The following is a 27061-nucleotide window of genomic DNA, read 5'->3' on the forward strand; positions in this document are numbered from 1 at the left end:
GACAGCTGTATCTATATTTTATTGATTAATTTGGATTTGTTGAACTTTAATGGACTTTCTTTCTTTTTACAGAATGCTCACGTGGTGTGGATATAAAAGCCGATATTGTGTTTTTGGTTGATGGTTCCTATAGCATTGGGATTGCAAACTTTGTTAAAGTTAGAGCCTTTTTGGAAGTTCTCGTCAAAAGTTTTGAGATTTCACCGAATAGGGTACAGATAAGTCTTGTCCAGTACAGCCGGGATCCTCATACTGAGTTCACATTGAAAAAATTCACCAAAGTTGAAGATATAATCGAAGCAATAAACACCTTCCCCTACAGAGGAGGATCTACCAACACTGGGAAAGCAATGACTTACGTTAGAGAGAAAATATTTGTGCCGAGCAAGGGATCAAGAAGCGACGTCCCAAAGGTCATGATTCTTATCACGGATGGAAAATCTTCCGATGCTTTCAGAGACCCAGCTATAAAACTAAGGAATTCAGATGTTGAAATCTTTGCAGTTGGTGTGAAGGATGCTGTTCGCTCAGAATTAGAAGCCATTGCCTCTCCTCCTGCTGAGACCCATGTGTTCACAGTGGAAGATTTTGATGCTTTTCAGAGGATATCTTTTGAACTCACACAGTCTATCTGTCTTAGAATTGAGCAAGAATTGGCAGCTATAAAGAAAAAAGGTCAGTAGGCTTTGTAAAGTAAAAGTTATCTCTTCATGAACACAGCATTTGTGCTTCTAAAATTGTGGATAATAGGCTTTGTCAATTATTTTTATCTATAGGAAAAAGTAACCTTCCTATGTTATTGAAAACTACTGAACTTAACTCATTTAGCTCTGAGATATGACTTTCTCCTGGGTGTGGGTCAGGTATTTATTGGTGAAAAAGCTGTTTATCCTAAGAGTCATGAGCTGTTTTTGATCTTAGATCCTCAGTCAGGGCGGGGAACCAGCTTTATTAAACCCATTTGTTGCATCCAGTTCAATAACCACGAATTGAGTGTCTACCATGTGTTAGATGCTGAGCTAGTTGCTTTGAATCAAAGGTGACTGGAACATAGTCCTGGATCTTTGAATCCTCCTTATGCATTCTCTTTCCTGGACCATTTTTTGGGCATCCTTCCTCACATCTGGAATTCCCTATCCTTTTTTCTTCATTTGTCCAAATTCTGTTTTTCAACATTCGATTAAAAGTCCCATCTCCTTCATCAAGCTTCTTAATTGTTCTAGGGCTACAACACTTATCACTTATAGTCATTTGACATTCAAATATACTACTTTCTTTTGTTAATAACTTTACACTCTCTTGTCTCTCCAATTTGATTGTATGTCCCCTAAGGACAGGGAGTGTGCCTTAAACATTGTGCCTTCCTATGATTTAGTTTAATAAATATTCTTTGGTAGGAAAAAATTTTAAATTATTACTTTGAAATATCTGTCTACCACCAAAGGTTGATATCTGATTGCCCGGGATGAATGGGAACATTTTGATGGTTCATTTTAGGTCTGTTACTGTTTTAAGTATTCCAATTGTGGGCAGGACCATTCCATTAGTGCTTTGTCTTAGGAAGCTCAAAACTCTAATTCAGTTTTAACTGGTTATTTAAACACATAACTTAGTAGTATGAATGGTCAAGACAAATGATCAGGACCTCTTTGTGGGGCTGTGAGTGAGAGACTTTCTCTCAGTGGTCTTGTGTGCAACGTTACTCAGTGCATTGGTCTCAATGACCACTCTCCCACATGCGTGTAAGCCATTTGAAAAAGTGTGTCGTCATTAGGTCCATTTTTGCTTTATAGATTTAAAAATTTTAACTCTGTCCTTTTTTTCTTTTTTTCCTTAACAGCTTATGTGCCTCCAAAGGATCTTAGTTTTTCTGAGGTGACTTCCTACAGTTTGAAAACCAGTTGGTCTCCTTCTGGAGAAAATGTTTTTTCATACCACATCACCTACAAGGAGGCTACTGGGGATGGTGAGGTGACAGTGGTGGAACCAGCCTCGAGCACCAGTGTCGTTCTCAGCAACTTGAAGCCAGAGACCCTGTACCTGGTCAATGTGACCGCGGAATACGAGGATGGCTTCAGTACACCCTTAGCTGGAGAGGAGACCACCGCAGAAGGTGTGAGAGGGTTCTCCACTGTTTTCCCCAAATTAACAGTTTATTGTAGAACAAAGTTACCATTTGAAATAACCATCTGCTCTATAGTCCAACACTGTGAATGCCCTCGTAAGATTCAGTACCTTTAAAACACAGCTACTCATAAATCTTTATTTATTTATTTATTATTTATTTATTATTTATTTTTCGCTGTGTTGGGTCTTCGTTTCTGTGCGAGGGCTTTCTCTAGTTGCGGCGAACGGGGGCCACTCTTCATCGCGGTGCGCGGGCCTCTCACTGTCGCGGCCTCTCGTTGCGGAGCACAGGCTCCAGACGTGCATGCAGTCTCAGTAGTTGTGGCTCACGGGCCTAGTTGCTCCGTGGCATGTGGGATCTTCCCGGACCAGGGCTTGAACCTCTGTGTCCCCTGCATTGGCAGACAGATTCTCAACCACTGCGCCGCCAGGGAAGCCCTCATAAATCTTTTTAAAAAGAGAAAAACTCTTAAGTAAAAGACCCTAGATTTATTGTGATGAATTTGAGGTTGAGACATAGAGAACTGTTAATAATTATGGAACTAACTCTGGAAATACTGCTTATCTAGCATTTTCTGTCCCATGTACCAACAGTGTCATGTTCAGATACTTCTGAAACTACCAAACTTCTGATGGCGAATATATATTCCCAAATTTTTTTAGTTACAAAGTACTGGCTGACAGGGAGGGCATATGTTGGTCTACTTGCTGATAAAAGCTAGAGAATCTTTTCTCCGAAAAAATTTTCAAATAAGATTGATTTTTCTTTTGTGCATGGTTTAGGTATATTTCTGCCTGAAGGCTAGTAGATAAACTAAATGGCCTAAGATGTCTTCTTGTCTTATGATTTTTGTGATAGTATAACCTCGCAGTCCACACTTAGGTATTTATGACTTTCTGATGATTTCTCTGTAATGCCCACACTGCGGCTTCATGAGCCTGGCCCTCTTTCTTCAGCACTTTGGGATGGGGATGGACTATGCCTCAAGAAGAAATTGAAGTCTAAAGGGGTTGTGAATAGAGCCAACTGTATTCGTTTACACTCTAGTTTTTGGTCATTGGGCTACTACAATAGAATTTGGTAATACCTTTCCAATTCTGCTGCCTGTACTGAAATCTGAGATTTAGATTTTCTTTTGTCAATGAGGAAGTGTCTGATTCAACACCTTTATTAAACTAGCACTTATTGAGCTTCTGCCATGTGTCAGGTACTGATAATTGATGTGATAATTGTTTCCAAACAATGATAATTGTTTCCATGGCTTGTCTCATTTAACTGCCTCAGTAACCCTAGAGATAGTCACATTTTTACTGTTGGGTAATCTGAGACTCAAAATTACACATTAATTAAATTTCAGAGCCAGTATTCAAATCCATCAGTTTTGTTTTGACTAATTTAGTCTTTTTCCTTGCCATATTAAATGAATCATGGATGTAAGTCTGCCACCTGCCATTTCTTTCTTTTCTTGAGATATACAACTCCTTTTTCCCTGGAGTGGTCTATGGATGTGTTGGACATTTAGATAAACTTCTAATTGTATGTGAGGTGCATGCAGATCTATTGCACTGTGGTTTTACCCCAGTAGATTTAGTTCATCTCTCCTGACTGTGTTGTCCATATGAACAATTTGCTTCTTAAACAAAAAAGTCATTAAACCACAAAATCAAATGATGTTCTCATGTGGGCTTAATGAAAATTTCATTTAAGACTGAGTGTGTGGATGTTACTTACATTGTAGTTTAACCTCGGGATTTAGATTCAACTAGCATTCATTAGGTGCCTACAGTGTATTTGGTGTAACACATGTATGGTCTAATTATTCTCAAGGCAAATGACTGTGCAGATAAAAAAATGAATTGTGGGACTGATTGGATAAGAGAGTTTGTTCAAGTGGGTAAATGTGGTAGGCCTGGGTGTTAGGTATTATCTTCCTACTTTTCTGAGAAAATCTAGTAAGGGTGGAAGCCTTGTTACTTATGTTTGAAGAAACAGATTGTTTTTATTTTTGAATTTTATGTCAACATTAATTTACAATTTAATAGAGTATTTATGATATTAAAAGTTTACTGTTATATACCTCTTTATTTGATTAAAAAGTTGACAGTACTTCTTTTCTTTCTGGGTATCGTGGAGTGTTTGCTCTTTCAGAATCTAGTTAATATCTGGCTAAATGCATGCAGGAACCAGGATGTTTGTCAAAAAACTGCTCATGGATTTGCTGAGAGAAATGCTATAATTTAATGATCAAAAACTAGTGTTTTATTTTTCACATAAAATCAGTCAACTTATTATTTTTTAAATTTCAGTAAAAGGAGCACCTCGAAACCTAAAGGTGACGGATGAGACTACAGATAGCTTTAAAATTACCTGGACTCAGGCTCCGGGGAGAGTCTTAAGGTATCGAATTATCTATAGACCAGTTGCTGGTGGAGAAAGCAAAGAGGTTACCAGCCCAGCCAATCAGAGGAGGAGAACACTGGAGAACCTGACTCCAGACACAAAATATGAAGTATCTGTAATTCCTGAATATTTCTCAGGATCTGGCTCTCCGTTGACTGGAAATGCAGCCACTGAAGAAGGTAGAGGAAATGTGCTCATCATTTGGTAACAACTGAAATCTTAGACTGTAGGAGCAGCTTTGGACAACTATGCAGATGCTATGAGCCATGAGACACTTTGTCTCAATTATCTGAGTATCTTCGACGGTAGTCCTATTAGACTTGACTTACTCAAATGTTTGACTTACTCATGACAGCATTTATTGGTGTCAAAAGAACCTGAATGCTATGAGATGGTCCAAATATTCTTTTAAAATAATATTATTAAATATTCTAATATAAACTGAAGGATGATGGGATTAAAAATCAAACCATTATGTACCATTGAGAGGGATTACATATCATTTCTTCAGGAAGATTTAAGAATATTAACATGTTTTTATTTAAATGGAATGGTTAGGCTCCTAGGATAGATTCTGATATTAGTTGCAAATTATTAATATTTAATGTGTTGTTTCATTGAGGAAAATTAAGACACTGTTAATTTTCATTTTATTCCTTATCTTTAAAGTTTTTTAAAAATAATAATAACTACACATTAGCAATAATGAAGTTATTAAGCAACTATTTGTATCAGGTTCTGTGCAAAGAGCTTTTCATATATTATCTCATTTAATCCCTGCATAGAATCTATGAAGTTGTTACTTTTTTATCCTAGTTCTACAAAAAAAATTGAGGCCAAGGGAACTAAATAATAGCTCAGAGTCATGTTGCTCATACGTGGTGAATCTGAGTTTGTGGACTTTATTGCCCTTGTGCAGACACGTTCTAGCTGGGCCTGCGTCACTACTTCCCTCCTGGTGCAGCCTAGCTAATTAGCCTCTCCTGCAGAGACACTTTCTCTTTCCACCTGCTCTCTTCCTCCTCTCTTCCCTCTGGGAAGTCACTTCTGTTTCACTCTTTCCAGTTGGGGACCTAGGGCTCTTTGTGCCAGGCACCAGAAAAAGACCCAATGATGCTTCACCTTTCTATTTTCTGGAGTTAAAGTGGCTGGAGATTTGTGCCTGGTGGGGAGAATCATAGACTTGGGTGCCTTGAGACCCTTCAGAGACCACATGGCCACTCTACCAGGAAAGGCATGAAAAGCCAAACATAGTTGCAAAGAGATGGGCAGCCCTTGAGTTTTATCCAAGACTTGACCTCGCTTGGGCTGTTTCCTCTCATATATTTTTTTCTAGGGACGGCATTATTTTTATCATTTATCATTTTTATCACATTGGTGTATTTCATGGCCATCACATTTAGACGTTCATAGCATTATGCTAACCTTTTTATTGATAATTTCTTAGCAGAGTTAAAATCTCCATTGTGATACTAATCAGCACGTATACATTTTATAGTGCTTTGTTCCACTTTTAGAGAAAACATTGAAGTTTTTTACATGAAAGATCTTAGCATGTGTAAATACAGAAGAGGAATTAGATGGCTTTTGCTTTGTTTCTACTGACACATAGGGACCAATTTAGAGATGCTTAAACTCTTCTGGCCAGTCAATAGTTATGATAGCCATAATCTCACCTAGGATATAAATTTGATTTTATACATATATATATATAAAACAACAAAGTATATTTTAAGTCATTTTATTAAATAATGAGTTTTGATGTTGTTGTTATTTTTTAATGAAGTTAGAGGGAACCCAAGAGATTTAAGAGTTTCTGACCCTACGACATCAACTATGAAATTATCTTGGACTGGGGCACCAGGAAAAGTGAAACGGTATCTCGTCACATACACCCCCGTGGCAGGAGGCGAGACTCAAGAGGTCACTGTGAAGGGAGACACAGCCAATACTGTCCTGAGAGGATTAAACGAAGGGACACAGTATGCCTTATCTGTGACAGCCTTGTATGCGTCCGGGGCTGGAGATGCCCTTTTTGGAGAAGGGGCAACGCTTGAAGGTAATTACTGTCATATTGTATAGAAATCCCTGAGCTTGCTTGCGATCGCATTTAGGGAGCTTAAAATGTTTTCAGAGAATGAAATCTGGGAGTGTGCGATCCTTTTTCTTAAAAGGAATTTGTATTGAAAAATAAGTCGTCATAAAACTGCCTCTTATTCAGAGACGTAGAATGTAAGCTACTGAAACAATTAAACTTGGTTGGGGAGAAGTGTACTGGGGAGCTGAGCGCATGGTAAGGCCGTAGAAATGTGTCTGCAGTGCCACGGGCTGGTTAAATGGAGAATAGGTGTGTGACACTTGGGTGGGAAGGGGCCTTGGGAAACATTTGCGGAGGAAGAGGGTTTGGATTGCCCAAGGTAACACAGCTGCTGTCATCACCCAGGAGCAGGCGGAAACCTTTTTTGACTCTCAGCCTCTTTTCATGCACCATGCATATAAGCATATTCATAATAGCTTGAAAAATGTGAGAATCCAAGTTACTGTTTATTTGTTTTCTAAATGATCTCTAAAGTTCAGTTCAGTGTTAGAAGTTCAAAGTTAATGCAGTACTTAGTAAGAACCATGGAGACCGGAGCTGTTTCCTTGGTTCTCTGGAGTTCATTGTCAGAGGCCTTCATATTTCTTAGGCTCTTTTGAACTACAATGGCAGCTTAGATTTGACTCACCACAACCACAAAGTAAGTCCTGTGTGAGAGAAGATACAAATGTAACTTAACCACAATGAGAATAGATTGTAGTGTTAGAAAGAATTATCCGTGGATGGTTACAATGATGACTCAGTTCCATAGTTGGGGGCCTAAATGGGAGATCAGGTATAGCTTTCCTTTTGTTATCACCATCTTTTCTATGACTTATTTAAAATAATTGTAGGAAGAAAATAAATGCGAAGTATCTTTTGTAATGTGAGATCACAGTGATATTAGGCAAAATGTCCATCAAATTTAGTGGATCCAGGAGCTTGGAGGACTGTATATGTTATGATTGACAGGGACGAGGCCTACAAGAGGCAGTTTTGATTAAAACGTCAAGACTTAGTCAAGAAATAAGAACAGATAGACAAAAACATTCTAATCAAAATTCTATCTCTAATAGTCATCAAGAGTTTAAGTCCACTACTCTGTGAGATTTATTATTAGAAGAGGATTTAAACGAAAGATTAAATATCAGTGCGTAAAGTACTGATTATCAGAAGAGTCCTGGTTTGGCTACCTTGCCATGTGACTTTGAAATAATCCCTTAACCCTGCTGAGCCTCAGTTTACCCATCTATAAAGAGGGGATGACCACTGTTCCCCCTTCCTCCCAGACTTACTGTGGAGATCAAATGGGAGAATGTAAGTGAAACGCTTTGGCAACTCTAAATAAAATACCCCACGTATATGAAATTCATCAAGGGGAAACAACATTCACTTTAGAACTGATATCTAAAAATACAGCTTTTGTAAGTATTTCAAAGATATTGATTGGTTACTCTAAAGTTTTGAAAATAATGAGAGGAATGGAAATTGCCTTAATTACGGAGACATAATCCAAACAACAAAAGCATGTGATCTTCATATCTGGGGCAACGTTCAGCATTTCTGAGAAGATTGTCCTTTTCTTTTGACCTTTGAAGTTCTCTTTCTCATGTGCTTTCTACAGGCTTTCAACGTAGATTATTCATAGGATTTTTTAAGGATCAACTTTTGAGCTTTCATTTTTATAGAATAGTTGGAGATTATATTTGCGAACATTTCTCCCTTAGAAAGGATATCTTAGAAATAATGTAATAGTTTTACTTCTGCTTGTACCTTTTAACCTGCTCAAATTCTGCATTTCTTACTTTAAAAATATATTTATATTCAGTCAAAAATCTTGATTCTAAAGATTAAGGCATCTTTACTAAGAATAACGTATTACCAATTTTTAGAAGGTAAGATGCACATTTTAACTTATCAGCAAACATATACTACTGGGTGATGATTTTTCTAGGCCAGGTGTATAGCTAAACTGTTTATAATTTTATGCCTTTGCGCATGTGGTATAGAAAATCTAACAACTTGTATGCATGTGTGAGTGTGCACACACATGTATCTGATCAGAAATAATCTCGACGGGAGATGCACAGGTAGTAAAATAAATTAAAAAATTACTGCTTCCCATTCCCTGAGAAGGAGGAAAGCTAGATGATTTGCAAGTTCCCTTTAAAAATATAGTTAATTCATAACTAAATTGTAAGAGTAGATTTTTTTCCATTGACACCGAAGCTCTTTACTATAGTGAAGGATTAGAGAAATTGCTACCAGCCTGATTTTATTAACATATTTATCTCATTGCACGATGTGTGGTAAACTTGAGGAATATGTGAAAGCATAGTTGTGACTAAGTGAAAATAATAGAAGGTTTTTGCCCCTGGTTATTCTATTTCATTTTATTATATTAACCTAGCCAAATCCACATACCATATACAGGAATAGGATATGATGGTAAATGCAGGGAATGGAAAGCCCAGAAACAGAGCCAGGCAACTGCTTTTGAGGGTTGCTGTTTTTCTAATCTGTTTTTCTCTGGGGAGAGGAGGTGGTTAGAGCAGACCTTGAAGGAATGTTTCTTCCGTCCAGTGGCATGGTTCAGCCAGCAAGGGCATTCTGTGGGTAGAAAACTGTATAGATTGACTGAAGTGCATTCTATTCAATTAAAAAAGAATGAAAAAAAATAATTAGTGTGGTCTACAACCATCCCTAACTTGAATCTGTTTCCTAGTGCTTTCTTGAAATGTCGCCAATGATCAGAAAATTCCCCTGTCCCTGGAAGAGAGATTTATTAGCATTGGCGTTGGGGAAGTTCATGGTTGGCCCCAGTACCGTATGAAACAGAATCACAAAGGCAGAGTTCATTACCATTTCAGATCCAGACTTCGGAGGGATCTGAGCACAAACTATTAGGTTTGATTAACATTGTTTCTTTCTCCTGTTGTTGTTAAAGTGGGTTTAATGTAATTACTAAAACAATGCTGTACATGTAAATGAACTTTAAGTCTTGAAAGAACTTTTGGTTGTCACTGTTAGTGTTTACAGAGAGGCAAACCTGCCCTTATAAACCTCGAAATGAATAATGCCCATTTTAATTCAGAGATTTACCACAAGTGAATGAAAATTTCAGTTTTGGAATAATACAGTTCTTTTATTTTTGAGTGTGTTTTTTGGCTATGGAAAAGATGATTTTTTCAGAATTTCCTTTGTTTCAGTTGCCATAGCAACTCTCCAGTGTCCTACACATGAATGGCTTCCTATACATCAAACCAAGCTAACTCAGCTGACATTCTGTTACAATGAGGTTATTAGCACATCACAGGAATTCTTCTGCAAGATGTTGAGTGACATGGGGCCCCTCCAAGATGGACTAAATAAGGCCTCTATGTTATCCTAGATTTACTGCTGTCTCATAATTTGAAAAATCATACATTCTGGGTATAACAACTCTGATGTTTCCAGGGAACTTTAGCACAATCACCAAACAGTAATTCATATTTTCTTTTCTGCAAATCAATGGCTTATCAGAGAAAAATCTATATTACATCAGAGAGGTGACACTTAATGGAAGAAATCTCACCTGGGCTTTGAGGTTGAAGGTCCATTTAATTGTTTAGGGGTTTTATAGAACTATGTGCTGCTTAAAGTAATTAAGTTAACTGATCAATAGTGAACTTTGTCCTTTGGAATGGTGACTCCAAGTTGTTGGTTGTAAATCAAGTGTGTTTCCACATGGACGTTATCCAGAGCAGGTCTTCTGTATTCTGCTGCGGAAAGTTGGATGACTCTGAGCTGAGCTCTAACGGAAAAGACAAATTGATTCAGAAGAGGGTTTACATTGCATTTTCAATTTAACTTCTATTTTTGAAAGTGGTATGTGAAGCTCAATGAAAGCCGGCTGGAACAATCTATAAGGTGAAAATAGAGTTTCATTTCATAATGATTAATATTTCAGTTATCATCATTGGCTAATTTGTGTATAATTATATTTGAATTGGATGACGATTTGCTTTTCAGAAAGCAAATGGAAAAGAGCTGAGGAAATGTAGGAAAGTTACTTAAATGAGGCCTTAGTTCTTTGGCCTCATCTGTGGAAAAAGTAGAATCAACTCCTTGTGGATGTTCAGATCATGAGAAATGCACCTGTCTAATTACTTGTCTCAGCAGCACAGAGATGCATGCACGCAGGCACCAGAAATGATGCCTTTTGAATATATGTGAGTATGTTCTGTAATCAGATCAGAAATACTGAGTATCAAAATTTCAAAAACTGATGAATTTTGTTTGTTTAAATTTATGACAGAAAAGCATTGTTATTCCTTGCATCTATCCTGGTACTATACTGGGCAGAACAGAGTAGAAAGGAGAACTATTGAGAAGGAATCAAAGGAATAGAGATGAAGGAATGCCGTCATTGCAGAAGATGACTTGTTTGAAACGATTGCCGGAAATTCTATTCCCAGAGGTAAAAGTAATATGCAAAGTGCAGGCATATGGTTCAGAACAGCAGAAAACAAGTACCATGAGATTAAATTATTGAAAACAATGTCACTTAGGTAAAAAACATGAACAAACCCAAACATCATAAAACATATATTTGTAAGTCTTGGGGCAAAGGGAGAAGAGGAACTCAAAACAGGGGAGCCTTTGCTGGTGCAGAAGTGTGTCCACGTTTGGGGAAACGTGGAGACAAAGTGGCAAAAAGTCTCCTGGAGTTGGTTTCTGCTCCCTGCCACTGTTTCTATGTCTTCCCCTTTGGAAGAATGGTAACCTTTGCTGGACAGAGGCTGTATACTGGTCTTCTTACATCTCTCTTATTCCTCTTTCCTCTTCCTTCCCAGGTACACTAAAAAGAGACTCTCGCAAACACAATCCAAGCCAAATAATCTCTTTCTATAGCTACTGGTGTCTGAAGTTCCATAGTTTGAGGACAAAACCTCCAATTCAATATATTAAACCAAAGCAAATGCCTGGCTAGGTAACCCTTGGGTCAAACCTCATTCACAGGGAAATGTGATCAACGCTTGAAGAAGAAGCATGCATTGAGAGCCTTTTGACGCAGGATAGAGGGGAGGAGACAGCGGTGAACATCCCACTCATGTTATGGGATGGAAAGGGTGTGATGAGAGGCTTCAGTCGACTTCTCCGTTCTCCGAGGGTCAGCCTTGGGCACGTGCCACTACCTAAAGAGTGACTTGTGTGTGGCCATAGACCCATGCGATATAGACACCATCCTGCCGTCCCACACAGCGTCCCTGTGTCCGCCAATTTTGACCAGCTTTGCTTTAATCACACCGGCCTTTATTTCACCACACCTGTCTCTCATTTCAGAGTGAGAGCGAGTGTGAGGGTTCCTTCCCACACTGACCAAACAACTTCCAAATAAAAGCCCCCAAATGAGAAAAGGGTAGAGGATCGTGGAGGAATTAGGATCACAGAGGAGATTGAAAAGATTTTTAGAAAGCATCAGGGCTCAGGCACATCTCCAGATACTCCAATTTAATCGACCTGGGCATGGCCGACCCTTTAGCTGTCTGGGTGATTCTGTGTATCTGATCAGGTCCAGTCCAATTATTGCGTTGCTGAGGGTCCCAGGGCCCCAGGAGGTGACGGCCTGCTCACCAGGTCCCCAGACCAGCTTGGCCACTTGGCAGCCTGCCAGTCATATCACAGGGTGAATTCAACTGCTGCTTTTCTTGTAAGTTAATATTTGGCCAAGCCAAGTTTCCATTTTTTAAAACTTCAAGGGTTATAGGTCTGATAAAATAGACTTGTCACGAGTACATCCTATTCTCAAGATTCTTGGGTGTAGTGCAACAGCTGGAAAACCCAACTCCCCCGCTTTTTGGAGCAAAACTGTTTTTCAATGCATTTGACAACAGTATAAACTTAATATTTAGGATTATTTTTATCAAATTGACTGATTGACATAACAAGAAATCCATTGAAGCAGTTTATCTGTTCAATCTTGGCTTCTGATTTGAGGTGTCTTTTTTCTTTCTTTGGGTTCCATATTTCTTTGTCATGAACGTGCAGTGTTGCAGTACCAGTACCTGCCGGTAATGCCTTTATGCGCGAGGCAGAAACTATAATTTTCTGAGGACGTTTTTCTGTGATTGAGAATTTACTTAGTGTTCACTTGAATTAGTGTTGTCATGCCATTAACTGGAACTCAGGAATATTTTTCAGCTAATATTTTATTTGAATCTTAAAAAGTGGTTTTACAGATTCTTTCCAGGACGTTGACAAACCTTGCAAAGGCCTTTACTGCAGTTTTACTAATATTTTGTTCTAGCTTTCCAGGTCTTGAGAGTGTTAGCATAGTTGATTAAAATCCATGGGAATACATGTCTCGTGAGCTAGGCTTCTTTTGTTTGTAGCCCAGAAGTATCTTTGTGAATGTATTTTTGCTTCAACCACAGTTCCCTTCCTATTATTTTTCTCACAGTGAAATCATTAGCCTGTGTTTGTGAGATTGATGTCGTGTTGCCATGGAAATAAACAATGTCACAAATTCGGTGCTATAGAAAGTAGGGAGAAAAACAGGCTGAGAAGCATAACCTTTGGGAAAACTAGAAACTAAAATTATTGTTTGTAAATTACTGCAGTGTTAATTTGGAAGATAATTCCCATGTTCTAAGCTAACTTTGTCTTATACTTTTCGGGAATGTTATTAATGCAGCTCGTTAGCTCACTTAATTTCAGAATCACTTTCAAGTACTTTCACGTATTATTTCACCACAGTTGTTGCTAACTGCAACTTAGGAAATTTAAGTGAAGAGGCACATATGAAAAAAGGATGTAGTGTATATCAAGCAGAGGAAACATGCTGCAGATTTAAAACTTAGAGACCAGTAGTTGCGCTATCGATGATCAAAACAAAGTAAAAAGCAAAAAAACAAACTCAACAACCAAGTCAAACCCAACCCAACCCAACACAACCAAAGAAACAGTTTGTTTATGTCCCTGTAAATAGAGAAGATGTAAAGATGTGTGACCATTTAAGTAGCAAATACAATTAAAGAAGACCTTCAAATGAAGATTAACCTCAAGTACTGGGGGAAATAAGTCAGTATGTTCTTGAAAATAAATACTCTAGGTTGCAGTGAAATATGTAACTAATTTCCCTCCAGAGATGAGATGTCCTGTCAGCAGTTGAAGTTATTTATAATGGAGTTAGAATTTTCCATTTCATCTTGGGGTCTGGTAGGATGCCCAGCTCCCATTTTATTTATTTTTCCCTCTGTAATCTACCATATATGATAGTTTTTTGTCCACTAAGATTTCTTTTTCATTTACTGTTATCTTTATGTACTGAAATTTAAATAATTATGAGTATTTTAAAGATATTCATTTTTACTCTGATTCAAGTGAAATAACAGTCTTCAACATTCTTGTAGCAGCATTATATATCATTTTCTTGAATACACAACAATTACTGGTAAAATGTATGCTGTAGAAGCAGATAGTTTTATATTTATGTCATACTGTGGCATAAACCCTAGTAAAGGTAGCCAATATAAAGTGACCTGTATATTTATCGTACATTTAAATTATGGAAAGTTAGGGTTTTATTGGTAGACATCTGTGTCTCCTATTAAGTCAAGGTTGCTGCATTTTTCCGTTTGGGTTGTACTTTTTTTTTTAAATGAGAGAGCCAAAATTTAGCAGCAAGCATTTTCGATCGGCTAGAACAAGTGGTGTGTTTTATTTTGATGACTAATTGCTTTTAGATTTTCCAGAAGAATTGGTGGTTTTTAGTTTCCTTAGGGTTAAGCTATAATTAAAATTTTGCATTTCTGCTCTTTTAGCTTTGTGAATAGAGTTTCCCCCCCAAAAAATTGTTGGAATTAAGATTTGCAAGTGATATGAGATTGTGGGAGTTACTGGAAGTGGTATGTTGAAACTGAGCTTATTTAAATAAGATAAGAGAAAAAAATGATGGTGAAGAAGTAAAGATCTTTGTGCACAATAAGGAGAACTGAACTGTAAAATTTGGGGATTTAGATGCTTTTTTTTCCTTTGGAATTGTTTTTTAGGCACATACTTCTTCATATTTCGATGCCATTCTTGTCCTGAAGGACATTTCAGTCTGATTGGACATATGGGGGCCAGGGTGATAGGCAGGAATCAGGTATAATTCTAAAGTTTAATCCCATCTTCTGTTCCACTGACAGAATAGGACAGACAGCTTAGAAGGAAGAAATGGGCAACTTTAGACAAATTGACTCCAGCAAATCAGGATGTCTACTAGGATGAAGGAGTATTTACATGTATAGTAGACATTAAAAAATGATCCCCCTTTCATTTCTATTCTAGAGCGTGGTTCACCTCAGCATTTGATTACTAAAGATATCACCGACACATCGATTGGCGCTTACTGGACGTCTGCTCCAGGAATGGTTCGCGGTTACAGGGTCTCTTGGAAATCGATGTATGATGATATTGAGGCTGGAGAGAAGAGTCTTCCTGGAGATGCAATTCATACTATCATAGAAAATCTGCAGCCAGAGACCAAATACAGAGTTTCAGTATTTGCAATTTACAGTAGCGGAGAAGGAGAACCTTTGAGTGGAGAAGCCACAACTGAATGTAGGTAACAGTCCGAGGGGGTTTGAGTGTGTTGGTGCTACCTAATAGCTATCAGCTCATCATAACTGCTTGCAGTTTTTCCTTATATGACAAATGGGGACTCAAAAATTAGGACCTTTAATGAATGTGGTTTAAATTCAGGTTTGTTTTGTATCTAAAATTATATCAAAGTCTGAAATATTGAATCCCTTCCAACTACCTACACAGTTGACCCTTGAACAATGTGAGGGTTAATCTGAGTACAGTTTATAGTCAGCTCTGCTTATCTGAGCTTCCTCTGCATCTCAGGAAAAAGCCAACCTCAGATCATGTAGTTCTGTAGCATTTGCTAGTGAAAAAAATCCGTGTATAAGTGGACCCTCGAAGTTCAAACCTTCATTGTTCAAAGGTGAACTGTGTTTGTCTCTCTCTCAGTCTCTCTCTCTCTCTCTCTTTTTTTTTTTTCTGGTGGAAAGATCAACTAGATAAGAAGCTCGGCTAGTATAAAGATCAGAAGCTATGGAGACAAAATTCAGGCACATTTATAACTATATTACCTTGGGCAAGTTCTGGAACCTTCTTTGAGCCTCCGTTTCCTAATGTGTAGAATGCAGCCTCAGATTGTCTTGAGGATTAAATGAAATAACAGTGGGCAAAGCACCAAGCATAGTGCCTGGCTACTTCGAGAAGGTTGATGAATGACGAGGCTACTGAGACTAGGATTGTCTCAATATGATACAATATGATACATCCAGGCCTAATCCTAGGGAGGCTAAGTCAAGTCTACTCAGGTTTCTGGAGGCTAAAATTGACCTTAATCTCATTAATATTCTTTCTTGTGAAAAATTTTGAATCACCCTCTCATCATTTATTATCAGGTGGCTAGTGAGAGGCATGTCGGTATTTCTCAATTGTCCTTCCTAAAAAGTAATTTGTTAAGGATGGGCATTTCTAAGTATGTATAGGAGAAAAGTTTATTCCTATTGCTTGGGAGGATTTTAGGAAAAGGGGAAAGATTGGGGCACTCTTGCATTTCCTTTTATTAGAAAGAATTGGAGGAAAGGAGTGGTTTTTCTGCCAAAGGAGGAGAGAGGGAAACACCATGAGCAATTTCAATGAAGTCCTGTATCCGGATTTTAGGTTGTCCTTAAATGAAAATCTTTTGGTCTGAGTTCTCTGAGGAATTCATCTTTTTTTTTTTTTTTAAATCACTGGCAAACTCAGTTGGATATGTCTAAGCTTAAATCTGTGTCAAAATTAACTGGATTAAAAAAATCAAACTCCTGATAGGAGATTTAAATACAGGAAAGGGCACATTTCTCGGATAGTCACATGATTGGTTTCCATGGTAGTGATTGAAATCTTGTGTCTGAATATATTGGCTGATATAGTTTAAGAAGCTGGCCCAAATTCATCTCTATTTCTGGTAAATATTCACTTGTTGTAAAGAGAAGCCATGTTGTAAACTTAGGCCACATATGACACATCTAGCTAAATTTATTTGTAGGAGTGAAGATACAATTCACGTGGCTGAGAAATTATCAAAATTTATATATTTAGAGGGAAACTTTTCCCAAAGATTCTCCTCCATCATTTCTTCTTGTGAAAAGATTGAATCTTCAAATATTTATTTGGGATTTAAAATCTCCCCAAGGATATGTTTTCGTCCAAAGCAAGTATGTTAGCAGAAATCCTAGATAAATTTTCATCTCTAAGAAGCTGAGCATCTAAGAAATTTTCACTATTTCTTGGCTAATTGATTGATTTAGAGGTGAGTGAACAGAAAAACCTCTTTCTAACTATGAGCATACTAGGCAGCAATGAAAGTACATTTTCTAGAGGGTATGCCAGCTGCTCAAACAGCTAGGCAGATAAGATGGAAGACAGGAACCTTTCTTTGTTCTACTACCATTTTGTTGTTGTGTTTTGCTTTGCTCTCTTTGTGGAAAGTGAGGTAGTTTAGAAAGTACTTTGAGAAATCTGAGTCAGGCGTTGCATATTCAGGTGGTGGATGAGACCTAAATGGTGCAGATAACTGGGTCGAGTCACTGGGTCATGCTCTTAGAGTTTCTTATAAACTTCCAAGGAGACATTTTGGAAATATTTTCAGGAAATATTTTCTGTTTTCACCTGACACTCAGAGGCATGGTATGCAGACTGTTGATACAATGAAAACCATGAATTGTGGCTAGAAAGCCAGCAGATGGGAAACTTTCTACCGGCCCTCCAATTATGGCAGCTGGTTTAGCAGAGGTACAGTGGGTGTTGGAAAGCATCTTGTGCGAGTTGCTAAAACATGAAAAGAACGTAGAGTGGGAGTATTAACAGCTTTTTACGGCATGTGGCATACCTATGAATGGGGTGAAAAATCTTGCTTTTTCCTTATGGGAAGCCAACAAGGATTTTTTTTCCCTCCTTAAAATCCAAAGTTTCCCATTAAAGCTAAGATGAGATATGTTGGACTTTATTTAGCTTCAATTCCTCTATTTTAAAGAATCAATTAAAAATCAGGAATACAATTGAGATCCTTGAAGCATTTCAAGGTATGAAGTACAATATTTGACTGTTATTAACATATTTAAATTTGGGAATATTTTAAAGTTTGGGATCCCACTCTTTTGGGGACATAGGTTTCTTTTTAGATCAATACTTATAAGATTTAAATGTCCATTTTTCTCAATTCTGAGTTGTATGAAATTGGTTTGAGAAATTTGTGTAAGGGAGAGATGTCCTTTTCCACTGAACAAAAGTTGAAGAGATGGAAACAAGAGGTCAGAAAACATATTTTAAGCAGAACTCTTTCTAGAAAAGTGTTAGACACACATTGATTTATTCAACATTTGTAACAAATAGATTGTTCTGTGTACTATTCTTTCCCATACTCTTTCCAAAATCCTATGTAAGGTCGTTACATTTTTTGTTTGAAAATATGTATTTTTTCTTTTAATAGTTCACTTACCTGGAGAATAGTAATAAAGAATTGAGGATTAACTAAATAAATTTTAATATTTCCAGAAAGTAATGGAATTGGCTGAGAATTATCTTTCTTTCTTTTTTTTTTAACATCTTTATTGGGGTATAATTGCTTTACAATGGTGTGTTAGTTTCTGCTTTATAACAAAGTGAATCAGTTATACATATACATATGTTCCCATATCTCTTCCCTCTTGCGTCTCCCTCCCTCCCACCCTCCCTCTCTTACTTTCTTTAAACCCTAAAATTAAAAAATTGCAACCAATATACTCTTAGTTGAAATTATACTTGCATCTTTCAGGAAACTAATTTATAACCATATATTGAATTTCTTTACCTATTTTGTCATTCTTACCTTTGCCCTCTGTACATAACATATCTTTTGCTTATATGGCTGCTGTCAAGATTTTCTTTTTATACTGATTTTAAGTAATTTGCTTATGATGTGCCTTGGTGTAGTTTTTTCATGTTTCTTGTGCTTCGGGTTCATTGAAATTGTTGGATCTGTGGGTTTATAGTTTTATAAAATTTGAAAATATTCAGGCCATTATTTCTTCAAATATTTTATTTATTGCCCCCCACTTTCTTCCGATACTCTGGTTCTACATGTACTCGTCTGCTTGAAGTTATCACAAAGCTCACTGCTGTGCTGTTCAGTTTGTCAATCTTTTCTCTTTTCTTGTGTTTCATTTTATTTTTATTTATTTATTTAAAAAATATTTATTTATTTAATTTATTTATTTGGTTGCACCAGGTCTTAGTTGCAGCACGTGGGCTCCTTAGATGTGGCACATGAACTCTTAGTTGCGGCATGCATGTGGGATCTAGTTTCCTGACCAGGGATCAAAGCCAGGCCCCCTGCATTGGGAGCATGGAGTCTTATCCACTGCACCACCAGGGAGGTCCCTTGTGTTTCATTTTAGATAGTTTCTATTATCATGTCATCAAGTTCGCTAATTTTTTTCCTGCAATTTCTAATCTGCTCTTAATACCACCCTGTGCATGTTTCATCTTAGACATTGTATTTTTCACCTCTAGAAGTTCGGTTTGAGTCTTTCTTATTTGTTCTATGTGTTTACTTAACTTGCTTAACATTTCTTCTACCATCATTAGCATATGGAATATAGTTATAATAGCTGTTTTAAGGTCCCTTTTGAATAATTCTGTCATATGCATTATTTGTAGTGCCGTTTCTTTTTTTTTTTATTTTGCGGTACGCGGGCCTTTCACTGCTGTGGCCTCTCCCATTGCGGAGCACAGGCTCCGGACGCACAGGCTCAGCGGCCATGGCTCACGGGCCCAGCCGCTCCGCGGCATGTGAGATCTTCCCGGACCGGGACACGAACCCGTGTCCCCTGCATTGGCAGGAGGACTCTCAACCACTGCGCCACCAAGGAAGCCCCCCCTGAGATATTTTTATGTGTCAGTTTCCTGTTCCTTTGCGCTGATAGTCTTACATATTCATGGCAGTCACAAAGGATGGTGTTGACTGCAGTCGCTATGGCTAGTCATTTATGAATTGTTCTTTCTTCTGAAAAGATTCAAGGAATATTTCTGACCCTGTATTCATGATTTTTAGAATTCTGCACACTGTAATTTCTACAGGAATTCTTTACAGATGGAAATATAATAAAAATTCTAAAAGCTCATCTCCAGAAATGGGTGTTTTCTTTACTAAAGTCTCTGGAATGCAAATATGAAATCCTTGCAACATGAATTCCCATTTTTTAGTTATTAGCCAGTTGAAGAGAAAACATCTCACTGTGACCTCACTGAGATTAGGCTCACAAGCCCTCTTGAACTTAGGAGAGCTCACAATGCTAAGTAAAGGAATAGTGTACGTATTTAAGAAACCACACATAGCGTTTTGTCACATAAATGGGGAGGTGGACATAAACATTTTCTTTCAGCAGAATATACATTGTAATCTTCCTTTCATCTCACAGTATCCGATGATTCGAAAACCTTGAAAGTGGATGAAGAAACAGAAAACACAATGAGAGTTACCTGGAAACCAGCACCTGGGAAAGTTGTCAACTACCGTGTTGTGTATCGCCCCCGTGTGGGCGGGAGGCAGATGGTTGCCAAGGTGTCACCCACTGTCACCTCAACAATGTTAAAGCGACTTCAGCCCCAGACCACGTATGACATCACAGTTCTCCCAGTTTACAAGACAGGAGAAGGAAAGCTTAGGCAAGGTTCAGGAACAACAGGTATAAAACCATAATAATTTTTTGGGGAAAGTGTGTAATATTTTAAAGGGAGATTTTAATATATCTACTTCATTTGTAAATGTCTAAAATGCAGTCTGTAATAAATTATAATAGTTAGGTAGGATGCCTAATTAGCATATGATTTTTACCAATCTAGTTCCTGGTAAAATGATTCTACATATTAATGTTCTAATGCTAATCTAATCTTCTGAATTGTGAGTACTATTTATACTTCCACTTGGGTAGCACTCTATTATTCTGATTTTTATTGGGTATTATAGCTTGTGCTTTCTGACTTAATCCTTTTTATAAATGTATATTTTGAAGTATTTTGTTTGTGATGATTGCCATGTATATCACTTAGATATTTTGAATTCAACTTATTATTGTAGGGGCTAAAAAAAACCCCCAAAGCCTAGGCTTATGGATAATATTTTAACATCTATTATCTTTACAGCTTCTCGATTTAAATCACCCAGAAACCTCAAAACATCTGACCCAACCATGTCAAGCTTCCGGGTGACTTGGGAGCCTGCACCTGGGGAGGTCAAGGGTTACAAGGTCACATTTCACCCCACGGGAGATGACAGAAGACTGGGGGAGTTAGTGGTTGGACCATATGACAACACAGTTGTTTTGGAGGAACTTAGGTAGGAATGAACTCTATTCCGTTGTTGTTAACAGATTGTGCGTTCCACACATGATCACGTATGTGTCTGTTTGCCGGCAGAGTATTTAAAATCAGCCAAAGTTGCTTTCTCACTCTTGGTGCTGCTGAAGTTGAGGCTAGGGTTCAGAGACTCAAATTTAGGCCTGAGCAGTTGTACTCTTTTAATGACTTTTGTTATTAAGTGATCAGGGATGGTGTTTCTTCAGTAACACCCTGCTTTTTAAAAATTAACACCCACATTGCACGATTTCACCAAAAGCAGTTTATCACCAGCCAGCCTTATGGGAACGTAGGAGTCCCCGTGCCTTCCGGAAAGGCCCAGGTGACTGACACTGAGATGCGAGTGTGCATCGTCTCCCAGGGTGGGCTTCAGGAGTCAGGGGGCAGGCCTTTGCTCTTGGGCTCAGCTGGGAGGATTGGGGAAGGGGGGCGGATGCAAGCTTTTGCTGCAGGCTGTGTGGTGGGAAAGAAGGAGGTTTGAGTTGGAACAGCAGCATTCTTCACAGTAAAAAGAACAGGCTGCTGTGCGTGGCCTGGTGGAAAGTTGGTTTGTTTCAACGATTCATTCAACAATATTGGAATCTGTATAAATGCTTGATATTGACTTTTATCGGAATAGGGAGGATGAAATTTATTGAGCCTCCTGCGTGCCAGGCACTGTGCTGGGTGCTTTATGTTCCCTTGCAAGTACAACATTTAAATTGTCTTCTTAAAGCCCATCACTTAGAAGCAATAAGAGTGAAAGCCCGATCCTTCCCTGAGTGGCTCAGTGGGAAGGTGGGGATTCTACACCTAATGGAAAGGCAAGGTGGAACTTGGCGCCGTGAACCCCTAGTATTCTCTAGAGTGCTGGCGGGCTAGTTCCCCTTGATACCTCATAGTGTGGGCTTAAACTAGAATGTGATGGAAATTAGTTTCCTTCTTCTGCAATGTTATGTATTATAAGTTCCTCTGAATGAAAGTTTGTAAGTCAAGTTGAATGTTTATAACAAAGCAAAAAAAAATGCTACCACTTGAGGTTATTATGCATACAGACTATATATTTTAACATTTCAGGGCAGGTACCACCTATAAAGTAAACGTTTTTGGAATGTTTGATGGAGGAGAAAGTTCACCACTTGTTGGACAAGAAATGACAACTCTCTCTGACACAACTGTAATGCCAGTTTTATCCTCTGGTAAGAAATTGAGTTACATTCCCCTAGGAAAAGTCAGTATTTTGCAACTTTTTTTCAAATATGAATTGTTAGGTGACTCATACCATGAAAATTAACTATTAAATTTTACATTAATATTTATGTCAGTAACATATACTTAAAACATTCTTCAAAGATACAGCTAAGCACACTTTTGCCGACATTTTTTAAGGCTTTCTTGTCAGTGTTGCATTAGTTACATAGTACTGTATTATTTAAAGTTGAGATTTTACAATGATAATATACATTATCTTTAACCTTTAATATACATTATCTTTAATCTCTTTCTAATAATTAAAATGCAGTTTTATTTTGTTAAAGTCATCGTAAAAATGATTTATCTGGGCTGAGCAAGCAGCACCTTGTTCCGTAAATAGGTGGGCAACTAAGACTTGGGAAGCAAAATGGTAACATAAAGCCCTCATACTTTTCTGCTCCTGCCACGACCACAACTTTGATACGCATGAAGCTAGTTTTGAACATTCTTCCAGGTGAGGGTGGTGGGTAGAGTTCGCTTCTACATATTTTAATCATTTGCTGACAAAGTGTAGGTCTTGGCACATCAGGAGCCGACTTGTAAAGCCTTAGGTGCTTGGAATGGTACTTGGGAATCCTAATTCCTGATGGAGCGTCCAATATGCAGTGACGCCTTTGGACTGTGATGGGCATCACTGAATCTTTCTCAGCGAGTTTTTTTTTGTTGTTGTTGTTTTGTAATATAAAGATCAGATGCTAACATGGCAAGAATTTGAAACATTTGTAGCTGGTAACGTAAGCTCCTAGAAAAGAAAGCGTTTGAAAACATGGATGTGGGTAAAAGAAGTGAAAGGGTCAACTCTTGCTGTTTTGCATTAATGTTCAATTACTTCTCTTATGATGATGTTAATTAACTGACTTATATTTTTATTTTGTAGCTTGTGCACTGAGGATATTGGGATAATTCTCTCTTTCCAAAGCACCCTAGCTTTGTATCAGTGTTTGTGCCTGTGGTGTCTGTAGCTCTCAATCTGTATACTTGTTTGTATCTTTCTTCTAGATTGTCTTCCTTCTCTTTTGATTTTTTAAATGTGCAGACCTCACCAGCTGTATCTACCTGATTGATATACAGAGTAGATGATTAAGTTAAATAATTAAAAACTAAATAATAGCTATCAGACTTTTAAACACTATACCTTTACTTCAAAAAGTTCTAATTTTAAGAGTTATATGCCTAATCCTTCATAATATATGTAATACTGGGGGCTTTAATTAATTTCAAAGATATTTTTGGCTCACTGAAACTTTTTCTAGCTTACACATTTTAACAGTTCATCTCATACTTGTCCGCTAATGACCGTTGAATATTTAGAAAAATGCAACATCCAATCTAGATCACATTAAAAGTTTTATTAAAATTATTATTGTCTTATCGTTAGGTGGCTCTACATTCCCACTTATATATTTTACCTTTTGGGTTTGTGAGCTCATTCAGATTTACGATGACGGTTTAATTCTCCGTGTTCTATGATTGCGGCCAGAAATATAGTCAAAGATGAAGGAAAGATTTTCCACTGATATAATTATTGGAGGGATGGACGGTTCCTATGACTCTTATTTGAGGTTAATAAATCGTATGGACATGTTTTCAAAGGCTTCCACTCCAAATTACATGGCTGAGCCACAGAACTGAGGCAGTTAGGCGACACTGAGCCCCCAGGGGGTGGCAGAGGCGTGGCTAGGAAGTAACCCGACAAAGAATGTGCTCCTTACTCTGTGCTGTCTCACGATTGCTGTGTCAGGGATGGAGTGTCTCACCAGGGCTGAAGCAGACATCGTGCTGCTGGTGGATGGGTCGTGGAGCATCGGCCGGGCGAATTTTAGAACCGTGAGGAGCTTCATCTCCCGTATCGTGGAAGTCTTTGAGATTGGCCCCAAAAGAGTACAGATTGGTAGGTGTGACAACATTGAAGGCATTTAGACGTCTCCATCATGCTCTTTTATACATGCTAACGCCAATGGTGTCCTTTTAGCCCTTGCTCAGTATAGCGGGGACCCCAGAACAGAGTGGCAGTTAAATGCTCACAAAGACAAGAAGAGCTTGTTGCAGGCTGTGGCAAACCTACCTTACAAAGGAGGCAATACCCTCACAGGTGAGTCAGATGCTCCAGCGAGCTGTCAGCTCGCGCTTTCGGTCAAAGCTTGTGGCTGAAAAATGATGTGACTGATTCTCTTTTAACAATCCCACTAGGCATGGCTTTGAATTTCATTCGCCAGCAGAGCTTCAAGACTCAAGCTGGCATGAGGCCTCGAGCTCGAAAAATCGGCGTTCTCATCACTGACGGAAAATCACAAGATGACGTTGAGGCACCTTCAAAAAAACTCAAGGATGAGGGCGTGGAACTGTTTGCTGTTGGTAAGCATTGACGAGAATTGCCACGCCCCCAGGGGTGACAAATGTGCGGAGGGTATTTTTGTAGTTAAAGATACTTTCTGAAGCATGAAAAAACAAACAGACACGCTTGCCCTATCACATCATTTATCAAAATAATGTACCAGGAAGTTCATTCATGTTTTTCTTTTCTCCTTGTAATGGGATGAAACTACATGGCTTCTTGGAAGAGAGTAATGAATCAAGAGGACAAATGTACTATTAATAGGATTCAGGAAAATTCTTGTTTGGTTTTCCACAGCACCATGTTTATTTTTGATATCCGTTATTTCACTTTCCAGAAAAAACACTGGAGAGACACTTTTTGGTGGGGAATCAGTGCCAGAAGCATTTAGAAGAAGCTAAACAAAACAGCCTTTAGTTTATATTATTTTTTGTTTCTATTTTATATATGTAATCATTTTATTATTCAGGAAAATCATATATACATTCTAGTTAACATTGAATGTATAAGGGTAGCCCATGAAATATTTGCTTTGTTCCATGAATTTTTTTCTGAGACGTGCTTTTAATTTGTGTATATCCATTTTTCCCAAGGTATTAAGAATGCTGATGAAGTTGAGTTAAAGATGATTGCGACAGATCCCGATGATACCCACGCATACAATGTGGCGGATTTTGAGTCCCTCTCCAGGATCGTGGATGACCTCATCGTCAACTTGTGTAACAGCGTCAAAGGTCCAGGTAAGGTTAGCCCAGGGTTTCTCACCCTCAGCACTATTGGTATTTTGGTCCAGATAATTCTTTTTAGGATGGAGGAAGTGGATTCCTTTGTGCGTTGTGAGATGTTTAGCAGTATCCCTGGACTCTTCCTGCTGGATACCAGTAGCATCCCCTGAGTCATGACAGCTAAAAATATCTTCAGAATTTGCCAAATGTCTGCTGGGGAGAATACTGCCTCCAGCTGAGAATCGTTGATTTAGTCCCTGATTTTTTTCTGATGGCATCAAACTATACATGACTTCTAGCTTATTTGAGGATACATTTTGTTTATATGTGCCTGCACCACACACACACACACACACACACACACACACACACACACACAAGTGAGATTTGGGAAGAAATAGAGATGCTTTCTTTCCTGGTGTATATCTATTCTCTGGCAAAGCATCTTCACTCTACATAACTATTAAATGGTTGTTCCCAGACTTTTATTTTCTAAGGTTTGCTGCCTTTTGTTTTGGATTAGAAATGGAAGAGGGGTCTTATATATGATTTGCTTTGCCCCAACTACAGATGATCACATTTGATACTTTGCACTTGTAACCTCTAAATATAAAGACAAATTATAATTTTAGAATTTGGACTTTTGGAAAGGATATCATCTCTCTTTACCACTGAAGAAACAGATTTAGAGAAGTTCAATTACTTACTCAAGGCCAAATGGGTAAAGACATTTTGAGAGGTCCTTGAAAAAAGGTAGCTATTGATAAGGAATTAAGATTTAGAAATAAAATTATGGAAGTGAATTTTTAGTGACAAAGAGTGGTGTAAAATGACTACTATCTGTGTCATAGGGCAAAACATGGTAAGCACCAAATTGAAGGTTTTTGGAAAACTAATGATAAAAACTATGGTTCTTATTATATGAGAAAAATTTCTTTTAAATACATGTAGATTCTGGTAAAGATTGTCTTTCACTAATTTATTCTGGTTTTGGAAAGTTGGAATGAGTTTAATAAATAAAGTGGTAGAAATGTTTCACGTGCTTTGGATACTGAGGATACATTTATTTGAATGTTCCTTCTTGAATTTCTCTCTCCAAAATTTTGCAGATTTTCTTTTTGGATTTTGAACAATAGACTGCCTTTTCCCAGGAGAAACAGACCAGCCAGGAATCAAGAATTTGTAGGCATCTGGCTCTGGATTAGCTGAGAGAGTTGTGGTTTTATTTAGCTGGAGAGAATTTTGAGTGGGGATGAAAACATCTTTTATCTCTTTTTCTTTCTTTTTTTCTACATCAGCTACGTAATAGTTGCATTCATTTAGTTTCCCAGACAGTAAAATTGCTTGATAATTTTGTAGGCTTGATTATGACCCAAGTACAGTAAAGGTTAGGATACTAAGAATGGAAATTCTTTTTCTCAGCTTTGGCTTACAAAGAAAGTAGAAAGAGTTTATATGAGAATGATTTGCCATGCTCACAGAGTCACTGCATTAGTTCTCGTATAATTATTATTTGGAACATCTTTCTAACGGTCCTAATGAGCCTAATACTTCTATTTTCATTGACATGTATTCCAAATATTTTTCTATATCAGTCATTTCACCTATACTTATGAACAGAGAATACAATCACAGGCAGTAGGATATTCCCGAATTTTAGAAGACTTGCTGGTTTCTCCTGTCTTCTGAGTGAGAAAGTGGTTAACTTCTCGTACCACCGAATTAGATCTTGTAAAGGAACT

General features: G+C 37.9%; 1 protein-coding gene across 5 annotated transcripts in view; it reads left to right on the forward strand.

The window, feature by feature from the left end:
* COL12A1 (collagen type XII alpha 1 chain) overlaps positions 1–27061 on the forward strand; it is a 113457-nt gene that overhangs the window by 18951 nt on the left and 67445 nt on the right. For 4 of the 5 annotated variants that reach the window (XM_049695392.1, XM_033428616.2, XM_033428615.2 and 1 more), the window contains exons 10-21: positions 73–675; positions 1841–2113; positions 4435–4707; positions 6315–6587; positions 14919–15191; positions 20090–20356; positions 20814–21006; positions 22083–22204; positions 24001–24150; positions 24232–24351; positions 24450–24614; positions 25188–25334. In XM_049695392.1, coding sequence (XP_049551349.1) covers positions 73–675; positions 1841–2113; positions 4435–4707; positions 6315–6587; positions 14919–15191; positions 20090–20356; positions 20814–21006; positions 22083–22204; positions 24001–24150; positions 24232–24351; positions 24450–24614; positions 25188–25334 — 2859 coding nt within the window. The remainder of the gene's footprint in view (positions 1–72; positions 676–1840; positions 2114–4434; positions 4708–6314; positions 6588–14918; positions 15192–20089; positions 20357–20813; positions 21007–22082; positions 22205–24000; positions 24151–24231; positions 24352–24449; positions 24615–25187; positions 25335–27061) is intronic. The other variant, XM_049695393.1, reaches the window with a different exon arrangement.

Source organism: Orcinus orca, chromosome 12 (assembly GCF_937001465.1).
Source record: "Orcinus orca chromosome 12, mOrcOrc1.1, whole genome shotgun sequence".
NCBI lineage: Eukaryota > Metazoa > Chordata > Mammalia > Artiodactyla > Delphinidae > Orcinus > Orcinus orca.